The sequence below is a fragment of the Clarias gariepinus genome, chromosome 4 (assembly GCF_024256425.1).
Source record: "Clarias gariepinus isolate MV-2021 ecotype Netherlands chromosome 4, CGAR_prim_01v2, whole genome shotgun sequence".
NCBI lineage: Eukaryota > Metazoa > Chordata > Actinopteri > Siluriformes > Clariidae > Clarias > Clarias gariepinus.
In genome coordinates, this window is record NC_071103.1 from 27,194,803 (window position 1) to 27,213,423 (window position 18,621).

The 18,621-nt window shown below is 38.7% G+C and overlaps 2 protein-coding genes across 2 annotated transcripts; both read left to right on the forward strand.

Moving 5' to 3' along the window:
- The first annotated feature begins 842 nt into the window (after window positions 1-842).
- Window positions 843-4,925, forward strand: zgc:91890 (solute carrier family 52, riboflavin transporter, member 3-B). Its single transcript, XM_053494365.1, has 4 exons — window positions 843-934; window positions 1,760-2,845; window positions 2,927-3,050; window positions 3,413-4,925. The coding sequence occupies exons 2-4, from the start codon at window positions 1,815-1,817 to the stop codon at window positions 3,623-3,625; spliced, it is 1,368 nt and encodes a 455-aa protein (XP_053350340.1). The 5' UTR covers window positions 843-934; window positions 1,760-1,814; the 3' UTR covers window positions 3,626-4,925.
- Window positions 4,926-5,901: 976 nt separating this feature from the next.
- On the forward strand, window positions 5,902-17,343 carry ube3d (ubiquitin protein ligase E3D). Its single transcript, XM_053493630.1, has 10 exons — window positions 5,902-5,993; window positions 8,102-8,301; window positions 8,837-8,927; window positions 10,792-11,023; window positions 11,547-11,619; window positions 12,412-12,491; window positions 12,654-12,758; window positions 12,953-13,122; window positions 13,989-14,127; window positions 17,225-17,343. Exons 1-10 carry the CDS (start codon window positions 5,917-5,919, stop codon window positions 17,243-17,245), a joined length of 1,188 nt encoding a protein of 395 aa, XP_053349605.1. The 5' UTR covers window positions 5,902-5,916; the 3' UTR covers window positions 17,246-17,343.
- Window positions 17,344-18,621: the final 1,278 nt, after the last annotated feature.

Sequence of the window (18,621 nt, forward strand, 5' to 3'; positions counted from 1 at the left end):
GATAGATAGATAGATAGATAGATAGATAGATAGATTCTGTTTATACTACTTCTCAAAGACTGTCTTAATTTTAGTCAGGTTGTGTTATTCAAAATGGATCATGGCTTTGTTCTTTTTCTTAACAATAATAATTTTAGAAGAGAGAGAAGATAAGTTATGTTAGAAAAGAATCATAAAATTAGGGGAAAAAATGACAAACTCCTAATTTGTTTATGTAATAGTTTAAACTAACTCAGATTTACTTCTAACATTAACACAAACAGTAGTATCTTTTTTTATGTTTGTGTCATGTTTTTGTTCTAATGTCATGGAGTCAAACCTTCATGACGGCAACATGATTAACAATTCGATAAGATGAATTATTAAGGGTTAAGTACATCTTAGAGGATCTTTTCATACCAGGAGTAGTGATATAAAAAAAATTCATGACAGGAAAAATAAAGGCACACAGATTTTAACTTTATGTCAGGACTTATATAGCAGCAGACATTAGCAGCAGACATTATTATCTCTAAAATACACACGTGTGTCCGGTTGATCCTCAAAAAACTGAAAAACATAGATTCACATTTAAGTGAAAGTTATATTGCTCATTCACTGTGATTAACACACTTCCTGGTTGGGGAGAATCACAAGCTTGAGCGTGGTATGTAGGAGGAGTGGGATGTAGGAGCAGTGGTATGTGGGAGGTGTCCTCTGACATCACAAGTCCTCCTCCTCTTTTTCATCATGGCTACACAATGGTGGGTTGAGCACATGGCTGTGCCTTCTATTGGGCAAGACAGTGACATACAGGAAGTTTGCACATGCGCACCGTCTCTACATACAGTGGAGCGGTGAGAGAGTGTGTAAGTGCAGACTTGCTGGCTGATGTAACTAGAAGCACCTGATGTAGAATGTGTTAAATACAATCACAAGGTCGACTGGCCATAAGGTAGGTTATGAGTCTCTGTGTGTGTGCGATGATGGGTTTTGTATTGTAGAATGTCAAAGGTTGCGCATAGTGTCTAAATCACAATTCTTATAATGAGGTTTGTAGGTGATGATTTATCTGAATGGAATAAGGAAGTGAATATAAATAAATGAGTAGAAAAGAAAGAAGAAGAGGAGGAAATGGGCAGATTTAGCTAAATGACTTGTTTCCTTATAAGATTTTTTAACGTGAAAAGTATCAATCATATGGTAGTTACTATGTGTTGATGATCAGCTGTAGGTCAGAGGGAATGTAGGGGAAAGGTCTTGTAACCTCTGTCTGACCCACCCTTATAACATGTTTAAACATCATGCTAAGCAGTGAGATATTATAATAACTGTATTATAACATTTAACTAATCCAATAAGGAACAACTCAAATTCATTTCTTGTGTGTTTCTGTGCTTGTTTGTACATGTGGCTTTGCACCTACATGGACGAGGGTTCAATTCCCGTCTCTGTGTGCATAAAGTTGCATGTTCTCCTTGTGCTTGGTGGGTTTCCTCTGGGTACTCTGGTCAAACACATGCAGACTAGGTTAACTGGCATTCCCAAATTGCCCGTAGTGTGTGTGTGCCCTGTGATAGATTGGCCACCTTGTGCCCGAAGTCTTCTAGGATAGGCTCCAGACCTCCAGTGACCCTGTACACGATAAGTGAATAAAAGATAAATGAAAAAGTTTTTTTTGGAATTGGAGAAACTCTGACATTTGAATCCTGTATGTTTGATCATAATAACTGCATGAGAATCTTAAAAATGGTGAGCCTACATTATGTTTGTTTTTCAGATGACCTTCATCACTACTTTTTGCCTAATCTAAAACTGGAATCATTCTCTTCATCATGTCACTGTTGACACACGTGTTGGCTTGCCTCTTTGGCATTGGCTCATGGGTCGCCATCAATGGGATGTGGGTTGAGCTCCCACTGATTGTACCAGAGATCCCTGAATATTGGTACCTTCCCTCCTACCTCACCGTTATCATCCAGTTAGCAAACATTGGACCACTGTTTATCACACTTATGCACCGCTTCAGGCCGGGAGTACTGGATAAGCGGCCAGTCATCTACACCATTATTGTGTTGGGTATCCTGGCCACCTTTCTATTGGCCTTCCTCTGGAAGCACACACTATTTGTGGGAACTGCTGAACATAGTGTAGCTCTGCTGTCTCTCAGTTTCCTCCTGTCAGTGGTGGACTGTACCTCCTCTGTCACCTTCCTGCCTTTTATGATGAGGCTCCAGCCTCAGTACCTCACTACCTACTTTGTCGGAGAGGGTCTAAGTGGCCTGATTCCAGCTATTGTGGCTTTGATTCAGGGCGTTGGGGTGGTCCAGTGCAAAAATGCCACAGCTACTACAAATTTCAGCATGGTCAACTACACCGAGGCGACCAGTAATGAATTGCAGGCACATTACCAGCCAGCTAACTTCTCTGTCCAGGTCTTTTTTCTGTTCCTAAGCTCCATGATGGCGGTCTGCCTGGGTGCTTTTGTGATGCTTAACTACCATCCTGCTGTAGCACAAGAACATAAATGTGAAAAGTATCTTGATAACACAAAGCATGAAGAGACGGCTGACGTTAGCCTCTCCCTGCAGAACCGTCCTGCAGAACAAACACCCATGCTGGAACATCCAGAAGATCAAGCAAATAAACCTCACAGCACCTTTGGGAAAGGAACTTACAGCAGAGCAGAGGTGGTTTTCATTTTTGTTGTTCTGGCTTGGGTTAATGCATTAACCAATGCAGTTCTTCCTTCAGTACAGTCCTACTCCTGCCTACCATATGGTAATCAGGCCTATCACTTGGCAACCACTATGGCTGCGGTGGCTAACCCTGTGGCCTGCTTTATCGCCATGTTCTTTCCTATCAGGTGAGACCTTGACATTTAAAATAAACAGATACAAGTTTTTAATGTATACCCTGACCTACTGTAGCTCTTCCTCATCTTCAGGTCTCTGACGCTGATGGGGGTTCTTACAGTCACTGGTACAGGATTTGGAGCTTACATCATGGGCCTGGCAGCAATGAGTCCCTGTCCTCTATTGGTTTATCATGAATTAGGAGCTGCACTCATGGTGAGGATTCTAATTTGTCCGTTAATTTTTCATTTTATATTTTATAAACACATAATTTCTATACAGATTATAAAGTTAATGGCTCATGTATATTATATCATCAAAATTATGTAAACACCTGGTCATCACATGTGGCTTTCCCTTAACTGTTGTCACAAAGTTTGAAGAACATAATAGTCCAGATTGTCTTCATAGTATTACGATTTAGAACTGAGTTTGTTCTCTAACAGTTAAGGGGTGATTAAATGTGGAATAGGATGTATGGGTGTGCTGATCAGGTGTCCACATACTTTTGAACATGTATGTTTTTTTCTGGACAATATGTTTTATGTACACATCCTTCTCTATTTTTTATGATACAGGTGATAACTTGGGTGATATTTGTCCTCACTCTGTCCTACGTGAAGGTGATAATTGGGGTGATCCTGCGAGATGAAGGACACAGCGCCCTCGTGTGGTGTGGCGCTGTAGTACAACTTGGTTCCATGTTAGGGGCAATGTCAATGTTTCCTTTAGTCAGTGTTTATGGACTCTTCAAATCAGGTGATCCCTGTAACACTAAGTGCCCTAAATAAAACAGTCTGAGTGAAAGCTTTGCATAACTGTGTTACATTACATCTTTCCAGAAAATAAGTTTTAAAAATACATTGAATATACTCGACTGAAACGTTACAAAAGAAATAGACCGCTTTTCCTAAATACTTGTACTGTACTGTGTTGGGAAGTGTTTAAGTGCACTAGATTAGTTACATAAGACAGAGCTCTAATGCTGCAGACCAATATAATGATATACAGTTGGGGCCATAAGTATTTGGACAATAACATGATTTTCAGAATTTTGACTTTGTACAGCACCACAATGGATTTAAAATTAAGAAATCAATGTGTGATTAAAGTGCAGACTTTTGCATATAATAACAAAAAAATATTGCCTTAACTGTTTAGGAATTACAAACATTTTTACAAAGTCCCTCTATTTTGACAGGCTCAAAAGTAATTGAATTGAATAATTGATTGATCAGCAGTTTAATGGCCACTTGTGGCCTGTTTCCTCAGTATGTCATCACTAATTAGGGAAATACATGGTCTAATGTTAATTACATTTGGTAGCTGATAATGAGAACTCCTAATATTTGGTACAAAGAGGTGTTGATGCAAGTGGAGGAAAGTAAAACAAAACAGACCTATCCGAGAAATAGCAAAACTCTGTGATTTGGTATGGCCAAATCAACCATTTAGGGTTTTTATTTATTTATTTATTTTTAGATTAAATAAAATGAATGCACTGTTGAACTCAGCAACATAAAAAAGCCCAGAAGACCATGAAAATGAAGTGTATGATTGCTAAATTCTGGCCTTAGATGTATTGTATCATTGTCAAACCTAACACTCAAGAGAAGCCTTCATACATGTAATAGGGGTTTACCTTTAATTCTAATGAAATGCTCTTTAATTCATGCGGCCACTGCCTGCCTGAATGATTTGCATCCTTGTAGTTATAATTTTTAGTTTGTCCTGATACTTTTGAGCCTGGCAAGATAGAGTGTGTAATTTCTAAATGGGCAATGCAATAATTTTGTTTAATCCCTGACATTAATTTTAAAGTTTACACTTCAGTCTTGATTCACTTTATATTTTGATTTATTCATTTCAAATCCATTGTGGTGGAGGCAAAATTATAAAGCTTGTGTGACTGTCCAGACCTGATTGTGTTTGTCATTGGTTAATGTTAATTTAACCAATGGTTATTAAAAAGTGCCTTCACGGGATGCTATTTAAATCTACTGTTCAATTTATTATTGTTATTATTATTATTATTATTATTATTATTACATTTTAATTTGTTTACCACTTTTTCACGTTGTGTATCTTAAATAATTACTGGTCAAAGTAAATATTTATATGTTTCATTTTTTATTGTTCATTTTTAATAAAAAAAAGCCCTTCAGTTACAGGCTACCGTTTGACTGTGTTTTTCATCTTGATTGCCTAACTAGAAATAAATACTTTTACATGCAATTATCTTAACCAATGATCCATATGCATAATATAATATACGTAAAATATAATATTAATGTGTAACATGAAATCATACCAGCGGCACGGTGGCTTAGTGTTTAGCACTTTTGCTTTGCACCTCCAGGGTCCGGGTTTGAATCCTGCCATGGGTCTGTTTGTGTGGAGTTTTAAGTAATTGGCGTTCCCAAATTGTCTGTAATGTGTAAATGTGTGTGCCTTGCAATGAATTGGCATTTTCAAGTCTCCCTAAGTCTATACCTTAGATAGGCCCCAGGCTCCAGGTGCCCGGTGACCCTGTACACAGAATAAAGCAGTATAGACAATGACTGAGTGTGTGGGTAATGAAAGCATTTATACAGAAATAAATGCCCAGGACGGTTTATGTCGTTACATGGAAATTTTAAAGCTTTAAAGCTACATCAGTGGTCCATTAGGTCCAAGTACCACCTCAGTAATAAGGTAAAATACAGCTTATATATAAACTGAACAGGTGTTTGGTATTTTAGATATAATGTACATGCAGTAGTTTTGTGTATAGAATGCAGTCCATGGTGGCACAGTGGCTTAGTGGTAAGCACATGCAGATTTGGCTAACTGGTGTTTCCAAATTGTCAGTGTTGACCAGAGGTCCGTACCATAGGCGTACAATGGGAATAAATACTCTGGTCATCACTAACGTCCACAGTTGGACTCCAGATGGATGGATTGAATTCGGTCTGTAAGTCTGAATGTAGTTACACGCCGCTACCGGTAGATGGCAGTAAACCCATTAGCTGATAAATTAACAACAACTATAGAAAAACTAGTACTTTCACACAGAACTGTAGTAAATAACAGTTTTGAATAAATGGAGGCATCGAATAAACAGGACGTTGTGTTTATTGAGCTGAGAGAGCGGTTAAGAAGCGGATTGGTAATTATACGGTAAGTTTATGGTGTTTTTTGTTTGTTTGCATTTTTAAGACTTGTGCCAGTTTGCCGGCTGACAGTTAGCCTGTGCTAACAGCTAACGCTGTGGGACTGCACGCTGCTGGAGTCTCGAGGAGTTTATATGTAATGGGTGTGTGTTGTGTTTCACTGGATTTAGCTCGGCTAAGCAGTTTTAAATGGGTTTAGATCACATATATGAAGGTGAGTTACACCTACTTAGGGAAGAACAACAAGCCACTGAATGATTGTATTATACTGTATCATGCATTATATATGTATCAGATTATATATGTATCAGATTTTATATAGTCTGTTCAGAGAGTTACAGACATGGTGTAATTGTGAATAAAATTAACTAATGTCCAGTAATAACTGCATACTAATGCCCATGTTTGTATTTTGAAATGTAAGATTCTAAACGCACATGGCTGTGATGGTCAGGTGTCCGTATACTTATGGCCATCTAGCTTACATTCACATTCCAGGCTTTATCTAATTAACAAATCACGTGACAGCAGCCCAATACATGACCTCATACAAGTACAGGTCAAGAGCTTTAGTTCGTGTTCACATCTAACATCAGACCAAAAGGAAACCGTTTTGCTGGGACTCGAACCGTGGCATGAGTTTTGGTGCCACTTGGGTCCGCAGCCTGAAACACCTTGTTGATGAAATCAGAAGAAAATGATCAGGTTTATGAGCTGACAGGAAGTCTATAATAGCTCCAGTAACCACACCCACAGTGAACAGAAAAGCATCTCCCCACATGTACAACACATCAGAGGTGGATGAGCCACATCAGGTTCACCCCTGTCTTTTAAGAACACCGAGGCTCAGACTCATCGAAACTGGACAATTGAAGACTTTTTACATCTTACTATATCCTTACTATAAAACATAACTATTCCCTGGGAAGTGGTAGCTCCATGGTTAAGAGATAGGGCTACTGATCAGAAGGCTATGAGTTCAAATCTCATCACTGCTACCCTACCCTGGGCTCTTGAGCAATGCTATTAACCCACTACTGCTCAGTTGCATTTATTCATCTTCTGTACCACAGGATTACTTCTGTACCATGGGCACAAGGCAGGGTACACCCTGGACAGGATGCCACGCATGCACACACGCTATGGGTAATTAGGGAATGCCAGTGACCCTTATCAGTTTTTGGACTGTGGGAGAAAACCAGAGTACCCGGATAAAATCCCTTAGCCCTAGAGGAAGTCACCATACTACTAGTTAAATAATTATTATGCTGTGATAAAAATAGGAGGGTTGCATTAGGAAGAGCACCTGACGTTTAAAAAAACAACAACAACAAAAAAAAACTGTGCCAAGTTGTCTAGTCAGTTGTGGCAAGACTATCCCTCAACTGAAGCTGCTGAAAGACTACGAAACATTTTTAATTTTAACTGCCAACAGCATTTTAAAAACTTATTTGCCAACCTTTGATTTTTGTTACTGCTGCTTTTTACCACCAGGTGGTGATGCTTGTTTGCCTTTGTAATTTACTTTATGGCATTCCTGTACAGCATGATGGTGTGTTTATAGAAAGCATACTGGTTGTCCTGTGCTTTGGAGAATGTTATCCAGTCTAATTTATTGTCTCATTAATGGTGTGTGTGTGTGTGTGTGTGTGTGTGTGTGTGTGTGTGTGTGTATTTTTAATATCAGAAAATATTGCTTAGCTCAAAAGATTCTTTGTGAGGATGAGCAGATGGCTGCTGACATTGCACTTTTAATAAATGCAAAAAATACCCATGTGGGTAACTCCAGTCCAAACGACCACTGATTCTACAGCGACCACCCAGTTAATTTTATATGTAGCCTGTTACGTAATGTTCGATCTGTACTGCTCATTAAATCTACCATGTGAGCAGCAGACAGTCTGCCTAAAGTGGGCATTTTTGATGAATCCTCTCTACTTTTTTGCCTCAGGATGAATCCATCCTAATAATGTATGTATGTAGTGGGTGCAGTATGTGCCTGACATTTCCTCTGCAGATTGTGCATTTCTGGTTGTACTAAACAGCAGAGATTGTGTTTTGGAAGAAGTTGTCCTTTACTAACTCTTACTGTGTTTTTCTTTTTCTTTTCTTTAGGACTGATGTTGCTAAAGACATATCTCTGGTAAATGTGTCTAGTGGAGACACCGCTATACAAATCCACATACCTGATGGGGTGTTTGACGTGAAACTCCCCCCAGAGGTCAGACTAGTGGAGGGTTCATGTCAGAAGAGTCCGGAGCTGAGCGCGGATGGGCTGCATATTAGAGTGCGTTTGAAGCTTGGCCAATGTTCAGGTACGTGCCAAGTTCTTCGTGGGTATCAACTAATTATATTCACTTAACTTTTATCAGAGAAATGCGTACATCATAATGATCACAGAGGCCCACATGTGCCAAAGTTGGTAGGTCATTAAGCATGGACTTGTTCAAGGGCTGTGTAACCTCATTTGAGGAACTTGAATAATGAGTCCTGGCCCACCCTTAGGCTCCACACATCATCCTACTCCACAGATTAACTGAGATTAATGATGAATGAAGATTTCATGACCTTTGGCTTTGAGCCACTGATGTGCTTGTTTCAGCACTCTGGATGTCCACCTGACCTGACATCATATAAGTCTCAAAACAGATATGGTGTCATCCTTCAAACTTTTTGTTGCTGGCCTTTTATTGTTTTATTTATCCTGAATCCATAATGCCTATGTCTTTACACACGAGCTTCTGGTCATTTTGCAGGGATTTATCTGACTGTTTCTGATAAAGTCTACTGAAAAGCTGTCCATTTTCTGGTGAAATATCTTGCTGACTGTTTTGTGTTTGTTTTTGCCAGAGGCTCCGGGCAGTGCAATTCAGCATCTGAGGGCACAGAGGAGCTATTGTATCTTGTGTCAGTCCTGTGGGGACATGCTGCTCAAAGACAGGTGAGGAAAAGATCCAAAAGTTATTTAACACTAGTTTAAGCAGCAGATTGATGTAAAGCACCTTTTGTTAAAAAAAAGAGGGAGATTTCTGCAAGACCCATTTAACCAGTTTACAAAAGTGCTCCACATATAGTACTAGTTAAACAAGTAACAGATTAACAATAGCACTAGCCTAAAAATCGTGTTGGAGAGGGTTTTTTTTTTTTTTTTGTTAATTTAAGTAATGCAGAAAGAGGTTGCCTATTTGACATCATCTGAAGACTGCAAGTGACTCGGCTATTAGGCTCATCTAGAGGAAGTTCATCCCACCACCTAGGTGCAAGAATAGAAAAGAGTCCTGACGCATGTCTTCCTAGTACCCTGAGAGATGGTGGGAGCAGTCGAGTAGTGCTAGAGCGTCGGAAAGAGTGTGCTGCAGTGCAGGGTGTGATAAGTGCTTTGATGTAGGTGGGTGCTGGTCTTTTCTTGGCTTGGTAGATAAATATCAGGGTTTTAAATCTGATGCAGGCAGGTACAGCCAGTGGAGGGAGCAAAGTAATGAGGTGGGATATGAGAATTTAGGAAGGTTGAAAACAAGTTTTGTGGCTTCATTCTGAATCAGTCGCAGTTACAGAGGCAGACCTGATAAGAGCGAGTCTTAAAATGACAAGGGACCGAACAACTACTTGAGTGCCCTTGTGTGGATTGAAATGGACAAATCCTTTTGATGTTGTAAAGGAGAAATCAACGTGAGTGTCAGATTAGCAGTGAGTGAAGAAAGGGACACGTGATTGTCCATGGTTACCACAAGGTTGTGTGGAGGTGAGATCATAGTGTTGTCCAGGGAGATCACAGGATCCTGACAGGGGGATGAATCACCTGGGAAGAACAGCAGTTCAGTTTTGCTCTGATTAAACAATGATGCAACAGAAAATCATTCACCTTATTGCAAGGTTAAATTCTGATCATGTCTCTTACAAGCCAAGAGTCAAGGGAGGACATGGTAAAAGTATGTTAAAAGCATATCATCCTGTTCATATTATTTGTGTTAAACTGCACTGAATATTAAATCTGATATTTAAGCGTCATCCAAGGGATACACTAAAAAACATGCTTCAATTCCCGATGATGCTCTAGCCTGATGATGCCGTGACACACACTCTCCTGTCAATCATAAAGAAGACAGACTGATGGATTGACCGATAGACCGACCAAGAAAAACAGTTTACCCCAGGCCTTTATCCCTAGCATATAATGCTACCAACATGCGCTGTTCGACAAGGGAGAAAGTAATGCAGTGTTTCCCTTCGCACAGGACAGTGCATGAATCGCTCATTTAAAAATAAAATGAACTTGCACTCAGAGCATGTGACTAAGTAAGTTTGTTTTCATGGCACCATGCACTCCTACTGTAATTTGTTAATCTTTAATAAACACATAGATTACATTAGATTACAGTATATTTAAGCAGTTACATAAGTAGTCAAATTAATTTTAAATCACCACTGGGAATGATAAACCTGTGATGTTAGCAGTTAAATCTGGCAGATAATGGACATTTAGAAAAAGAACCGTTATTCTAGTAAACTAGTTGATTAGGAAAGAGATTACATTAATTAAGAAAATTATTTGATGTTTGGATGTTTTAGATTGGTCGGTGGTCTGGACTATTTTCAGCTTTACCCTTTTACCCGGCTCAGCTTGCATCATGTAGAAATATAATTGAATTCATTAAGAGTACTTGGTCATGGTGGAAATGGCAAGAAAGTGTGTTAACATTATCAGAGGCCTAGCTTTGTAGCATTGTCCTATGGGAAAATGTTATGAATGTCAGTAATGCTGTGAATATAAATAAATGTAAATATAAAAGTATTTGCTGCTTTAGGGTTTTCAGGCGAGTACTCCCCTTACCCAATGGGAACTGGAATACGCTGATAGATGACTGGTGTTGCCATCCTGATCCTTTTGCCAACAAAAAGCTTCACCCTAAACAAGAGGACTGTTTACTCGGTGACACATACTTCCTCTTGACCCAGGACGGCAGCAGTGAGGAAAGGCTTACGTATGGAGTGGAGGCGCCTGATGTAAACGCCGACTCTAATGTGCATTCCAGAAAGGTGCGTCATAATGAAAATCAAACCATGTAAGAAGTAAAAATCTAACTGTTCTTCCATACTTACAGCTTCATAGATAGTATGTAAGCCCTTCATGTGTGTGTGTGTGGGTCGGGAAGGGATGGATGGGTGTAAGAAGTCCTCATTCATGTTTAAATTAGGTCTGCTCCATCTACACTGCCTCTGGGCTGACAAGGTGTGAAGAAAGATGTTCTTTCTTCTTTATGAAGGGTTCTCAAGGAAGTGGCTTGACATTCCTTTTTTTATAGAGTGTCCACCAACCAGAGAAGTCTTAACATCTTCTGGGCTATTGATTTTTCTTTCCTTGTTTTTTTTCTTTTTTCTTTAACCATTCTGTGGGTTGCTGTGACTCTGTGTCTGTAGCCCTTTGCTGTTCAAATGCCTGATTTATCTTTCACTTCCGTAAATGGTTCCTCTCTGCTTATTGATTTCTGTTCTGTGTGGCTTAAACCTGGTTGTACTTTCAGATCATCTGTCTATTTTGGTTTGTGTCCATGTCTCACAGCAGGCACTTGGCCACAGGAATGTGGTTTTCTGTAAGAATTGCTGCGCAGTGCTGGGAGAGGCAGTCACGACAGGTAGGATTCATAAAACGCACAGCGACCAGCATAATAAGGCTGCTGTGTTTGAGCGCATTTCTGTATGTCTCATTACACCGTTTTACCTAAATAAAGCTGAGAAATGGCTTGTTCTGTGCACATATAGGACTTTTAGAAGTACTATTATTATTATTTTTTTAAGTTTACATCAAATATAAACAGAAATACCTATACATTCATGCAAATGTTCAATCATTCGGGAGTTGCTCAGTGCATTAAATTATGCAGATACAGGCCAAAAGCTTTAGTTAATATTCATTAGAATTGGGGACATTTTGACCGCTGGTGTGGACGTCATAGTGTTCCTTAAAATTTTCGTTTCTTATAGCTGCCATAAATATGTTTGCTCATTGTATGATAAAATCTAATAAAACACCATTAAACATACAGGGAAAAAATGATGGCTAAACCGTTTTCAGGGAATGTACACTAAAGGAGAAGAATTCGTCAAGTTAACTATTATGAAAATGTGTTACTTCACAGTAGTAGGTGTTGAGAAGTGAAGCAGGAAAAAAAAAAAAAAGATTTGGAGCCAAAAATGTTCTGTTCTATATTTTCCCTTTACACCACGGTTGGAGGAAATCTTTGCTCCTCCTCATAACACAATGCATTGTTTTGCGTTTTTTCCTTTCACAAAACCAAGTTCTTTTTTTTTTTTCATACAATGCTGATCATTAAATTGAGTATCAGCTTTAAATTTAGTTACGTTAAAGTCTGTGTCTATCATACCTGTATTTTTCTTTTTACAAAATGAATACCCTTGTGTTACAGAGGTTTTAAAATTCTATATAACTGAAGTCATTGTGAGGCAAAGTGAAGATGGAGAGGACACCATGCCACAAAATAGGCAAGTACTACTTATCATTTTTATACCACATACCTAATTTTATACCTGGACAGTTTCAGACTACCCTGATTAAAATCACTAGTTACTTCGTAGGCTTGGTGAGTATCATAGTTCTTCAGGACTGTAGATTTTGGTTAATTGTTTTTACATTTCCTTATCCAGACAGCAGTTCCTAGAAAGAGCCCTTGTTTCCAAACTTGTTGAGCTGTCATCTGCTCAAAGCATATTTCGCTTTTCCATCCAGACACCAGATGGTAGAGCTGTGATCATGGTAAAGCTAGTCTAAATCTCATGTCTTTCTTAACAGTAAAAGTTCTTATTCTCTCTTTCTCGCTCTCTCTGTCTCTCTCTGTGTTTTATCTTACACTGAAATCCTCAAGTACACTTACATTCCATGACAAATATCCTTTAGAATATTCCCGCAGCTTAATGTCGTGGTTAATGTTGCTCTTTTAATATCACCAGCTATGGCTCTTGAACATGGACACACTGATCGCTTCATTCCCCGAGAAAGCCATCAGCAGTGACATCCTCATCTCCGCCAGTGACCGTCATCCCAATAAGCATCAGTCATGCCAGGCAGTTGGGGCAATCAAAGTCCTTTACCTCCCCTGCACTCATGGTCAACAGGATGAGTAAGTCATAAATTCACATCTTGCGCTCTTCTCGCTCAGCTCCTTGATTATCATTTCTGACACCTGAGCTAATAAATGAATACTTGGATTTTTTTTTCTCTTTAAGATGTTTTTAATGACACTGCACAATTTCTTGCCCCTCATTATCCATCCCCACTTACCACCTCCTTTAAATCCTGAGCTGAATTAATAGAACATATTTTATTTTTTATTGTATATAGTACATGGACCTGGATTCAGGATTTTATGGTTGCACTATTATAACTAGCAGTATAAGTTAAAGCCTCCCAGGATGTGCATAGTGTTACTCCATGTCTCCCTGTAAAACAATGTTCTGTCATTCATGCCAATGTGAGTGATTTTTGATAAAACTTAAACATGCATGGGTGTGAACTGTTGTCAGTTTGAAGCACTTGTCATTACAGAAAGGATGAGGGAAGCAGACATCCACAGAGTGCATCTTCCAGGCTGATCGTTATCACTCTTAAGTGTAGGTCTCTGCTGTCAGGATGACAAAAGTGTTTGCTGAAATTTTTGCTGGCATGGTGGTTTTCTGTGAGCCTTACTGCCGAGTTTTGCCTTTTAAGAGCACAGTTTCGGGTTTCCTGCAGAACAGCAGCACAGATGGCTAAATGTCACTGAAATGTCCTGGATAGATCATTGCCATAATGTGACAGGACATCAGTTTCTCTGCTACGCTCTCCCTCCGCCACATTCTCATTCACTGTTCAGCGCTCCCTTCCTGACAGATTGCCGTGACATAATTAAAATTGTCATATTTCAAACCGTCTGATTAATGTAATTTATGTCTCAGTTGCTTGCACACTTTTCTCTCTCTCTCTCACACTTTATATCTGTCTCTCTAGAGCTGTTGATGCATGGGAGAAGGACATCAGTGTTCATCCTCTGATCCTCCCTCGAAGCACATGTGAGGAGGTTCTGCAGCTCCTGAGCTCCTCTACAAAAACACTGCCCTCCTCATTGTGCTCAATGAAAAACTATCAGGTCAGACTCACCCCCCTATGCCATCTGTTCTCACAGAATTTTACCAGCACACTTTCAGCCAGCATTGTTCTACATATTCACTGGTTTTAGACATTTTGTTTGTGCATACCTAAACACAAACTCTACATGCCAAATATAAAGCAATTGAACAAACTAAATGTATCTCTCATCACGTATTGAATATCGTGGTATTCAATTTGTGACGCAGCTTGTTAAAACAGTGGAAATAGCAGAAAGCTGGTTGTCCCACAATGACAAATATGTATCCCAGAATAGTTGGCCTGAAATAATCAGATCAACAGGGAAACCTGCCAGGTAAAAAAAAAAAAAAAAAATGCTTAAGCTCTAACCTGCCCCCTAGTGGATAATGCATTGCATACTCGGATGCACAAAGGTACTCAGGGGATCATCACATGAATAACCTTGCTGATGTAGGGCTGTGCATTTCACCTCTCCAGCTCTGGACAATACTTATTTACTGCTACTTTTCTACCAAATGTTATCATCATCATTATTGTAGAATATTTATCGTATGATGAATCAACCTACATTTCTAATGATTTCTAAGCATTTCATGGATTTTAACATGTTTATTATGTGCAGTGCATTGGCTCTGTTAGTTTTCACTGTATTTGCCAAACATTATTTGCAGTGAGAGCTGTGAAGTAGAAATATGAAAGAATATTGCATGATTCCATAGTTCGGGAGCTTTACAGAAAACCAAACAATGCTTGCTCAGTGTATCTGCTGCCTCCTCTGTATGGGAGGCTTTTAATTAGTCTGAAAACTTTGTCTTTGCAGTATATATTGTCCTCTATTGATTTGATTTACTGGGTAAAAATTGAGTGGATGGATAGAATATATGAAGTGAATAAATAAATGAAACATTAATGTAATGGACAAAGTTTCCCTGTCAGATGTGCAAGGGTCTCTAGTGCTACAGGACGTGAAACCTCTTAATTAATGAATATTTGATCTACTATTATAATGAAGTTCACGGAAGTTACCTTTACCTCTAGTGCACAAAAGCGTATCCCTTTTCTCACGTAGCGCAGCTCAATTGTAGCTCTGCCTACTGTGAAGCCATTAGTGCTGGTGGCCGTTAAAATTTACAAGCAGTGGCTGAAACAAAAAGTGACGTTTTTATTTGCACGTTTGGGTTCTGTTATTCCACAAACAGGCTGCATAAACGAGACTGTTCTGTTGATCACTGTTAGATGCAGTCCAGCGAGAGAAAGCCAGAAAATTTCAAATGGTCAGAGTGAAAATGAATAAGAGATGCCAGGGTGGAAAAAAAAAGTAGAGAAGTACTTGAGGAGTTGAGTTTGAGTTTACACACTTTAACAGAGTGTTCTGGTGCTAATGCCATTGGGTCGAGGGCCACGGTAATCAGATGATGGAGTTCAGATTGAGTTACAAGAGATGGAGTTGAGTGCTCTGTCTGGAGACTTAACCGTTCAGCCCGTTGTGAAGGTGAGTGATGTACTGTACAGCTGTCCGTCTGCTTTAGCTTGTCGACTGTGTGTGAGAGTGTGTTTGGAAATGAGAAAGATGCTTATTTTAAAGCTGAACTATTTCTTCACCAAGAACCCGTTGCACACACTGTATTATCCACACTCTGTGGATTAGCTCACCAGACATACTGTATCTTTGCTTATGGGCTGAAAATAGTAAATGGCAGAGAATGGCATTTCTAGCACTTAATAAAGAGCATTTTCACTGTGAAACTGAATGAAAAGGGAGCTGACAATATGTTGCATGGTAAATACTGTACTGAATGGTATGAATATTTTAGCTGGCTACAGCATGAACAATGAGTTTAGTACCATGTTATCTCATTGTTATTGATCATGTAGGCTAATTTAAACACTGCTCAGACCTTTGTAACGTCAGTGATGTTGCTGCTGGTCTCAAATGAATAGTTCTCAGCTTTCTTCCATTCTTTCTCGTCAGCGTCAGCTATTTAAGCTCTTTCATCAAGAAAATATTAGTCTGAAGTCACCTTGCCAAGTTTGAAGGGTTCTGATAATCAAATGCTAGTAAAGACGACCTTCAAAAGGACATGCAGGATGACAGGATTCAAGACTGTACCTCATGTAGGTTGGCACTGGATATTCTGCACATAAACAAGAGCTGTCTGGAATCTAAAGGTTATTGTTGGGCATAAAGTCTTCGTATTTGAAGATGTTTATTCATTAATTTCATAATATTTGCTTTTTATTTTAATTGTTTAAAATTTTCAACTACAAAAAAACATGTGCTTAGGCTGTATACGTACTTAGAAGCACTTACTGTAATATTCCAAGACTTTTAAACTAGGTTTAACCCGTGGTTCTCTCTCTGAGTGTTTATAATGGATGGATTATAATGTATTATGTGCATGGATTATTATCTTTGTAAAGAATGATGGGCCTTGAGTAACACTCTTCAGGGACTGCTCCTTGAGCTCAACTTAACCTCGCATCCATCACAGAAAGCATTCCCTGCCTGGCAAGCTGGATGCCAAACCAGATGCAATGTTTGCAGCTCATTTCTTGTGTTAAGATGTGCATTAAATCACTTAAGCTTTTGATGTGGAAGCACACTGCAGATGCTAATTGTTCAAGATCAATTTCTAAAGCACACAGATATATTTTACAGATATTACACAGCATGTCAGTTGTGAAGCAGATAGTCCTGGCTCTAATCATGGCTCTGGTGTACTTAGGAAACCTTCTACCTTGATGGTATCCAAGCTCTAGTGAAACACTGGGATAAGTGTGGATAAGTTATAAATTTGGTGTTATTCTGTGACATCAAACGTCCTGGATTGACTTGAATGACCTTCCACAAATTCTCACCTTTTGCAAGACTATTACTTCTAATGAGTATATATGCGGTTGCAGCAGGAAAGAAGATTTTCATGATTTAACAATAAATCACACAATGAACACACAAACGTTAGTGCATTTGAAATGAATCAATAGTCTAATTCAGACTCACAACTCTAGTTTGTACTATACCATATTCTGTACTGTTTATGAAACAGTTAGCATTCTAACTATTCTAACTAAATTCTAAGTATTCTAAGCCATATTTCTTTTCTCTTTCTTTTTAGGTAGCATATTTAAGAAGATGAATGTGTGAAATGGGGCAGACTGTGCAGAATCCATGTAATATGCCTCATGGAACCATTGACTTGAACTATCATTAATAAACTTTTAATATTAAAAAAAAGTTTTCATACCGTCTTTTATTTTATTTTTGTAAAATAGAGAGTCAGTGTTTATATGAAAAATCTAATCTGTTTTGTCTAATGCTGCCCAAATGATTTCACAAACACATCCATACAAAACTGACTCAGTTGCATCTCCCTTTCACAGTATAGCTTTGTAATGATGATGAAAAATGGCCCTATGACACAAGAATAAGCACACAGGCTGTGGTTAGGCCATGATCCTTTGTGAGCGTGAGTACTGAAGATGAGTAGATTAGTGGTAATTGTGTGATCTTCATCACACTGTTTAACCACAAATACATTTTGTGTTTCTGTATTTGCTTTACTGAATAAAAGCCACCTATATTAAATTAATTTAATAACATGGTAACAATTGAAAGGCCCAGTAGAAAGACTATTATAAGCATTCATTAGCAATAAATAGAATTTACAAGTGATTCTTGAACTTCTGGTAAACTCAGTTAGGTTGTGCATACTGATTTGAATCCGAGTCAAATTAGCATGCATGTTTCTACTCATTTATATGCAAAATACAACCATGCCATTGTGTTGGCTTATTTAACTTTTAAGGATTAGATGATTAATTGTTGCCACAAATGGAAAAACTGCTGGTTTGACTCTTGACTGAAACCCCAACAAATTCTGTGCCATGTACCTTCTTATAATCTAGTTATAATACATTTAAAATGGGGAAATAATTTATTGTGAGAAGCATGGCATTTAAGTCCCTTTTTTGAGCTAAACAGGGGACATTATAGCACTACTGTATGTTGAATTTTGTGCAGCCATCCAGGTAATAGCTCTGATGCTTTTCTTATGATGCTCGCTGTGGTGGAGGAACATGTTGTAAATTAATCTAGTTTTCCATACAAATTCCTTCTATAAGGTATGTTCAAGTACTTGGTGTCCTGTCCTGTTCAATTCCTGCCACCGGCTGGTAATGTGGTTTAGGACGGGAGAGGAGATTCTGTGGTCAGTGAACATTTTTTTTTGTGTGGGATGGAAGGAATGAATGATGTAATTTTTACCCTGAAATGTTATTACATACGTGTGCAGCAGAATTAAGGAGCCACACATCATCATACACCTTCAGACATAACATTAACACCACTGCCAGGAGAATTGAGTAGGTTAAAGTAATTATATACTACTAAACTATGCCTTTGGCTAGCTTGTCTGGTCCTCAGAAAAGCACTGGCTCAACAAAAAAAAAAAAGCACAACACTGGCTACAACAGTAAGATATCAGGACACCCAGTGCCTTATAGACCGCTGTGT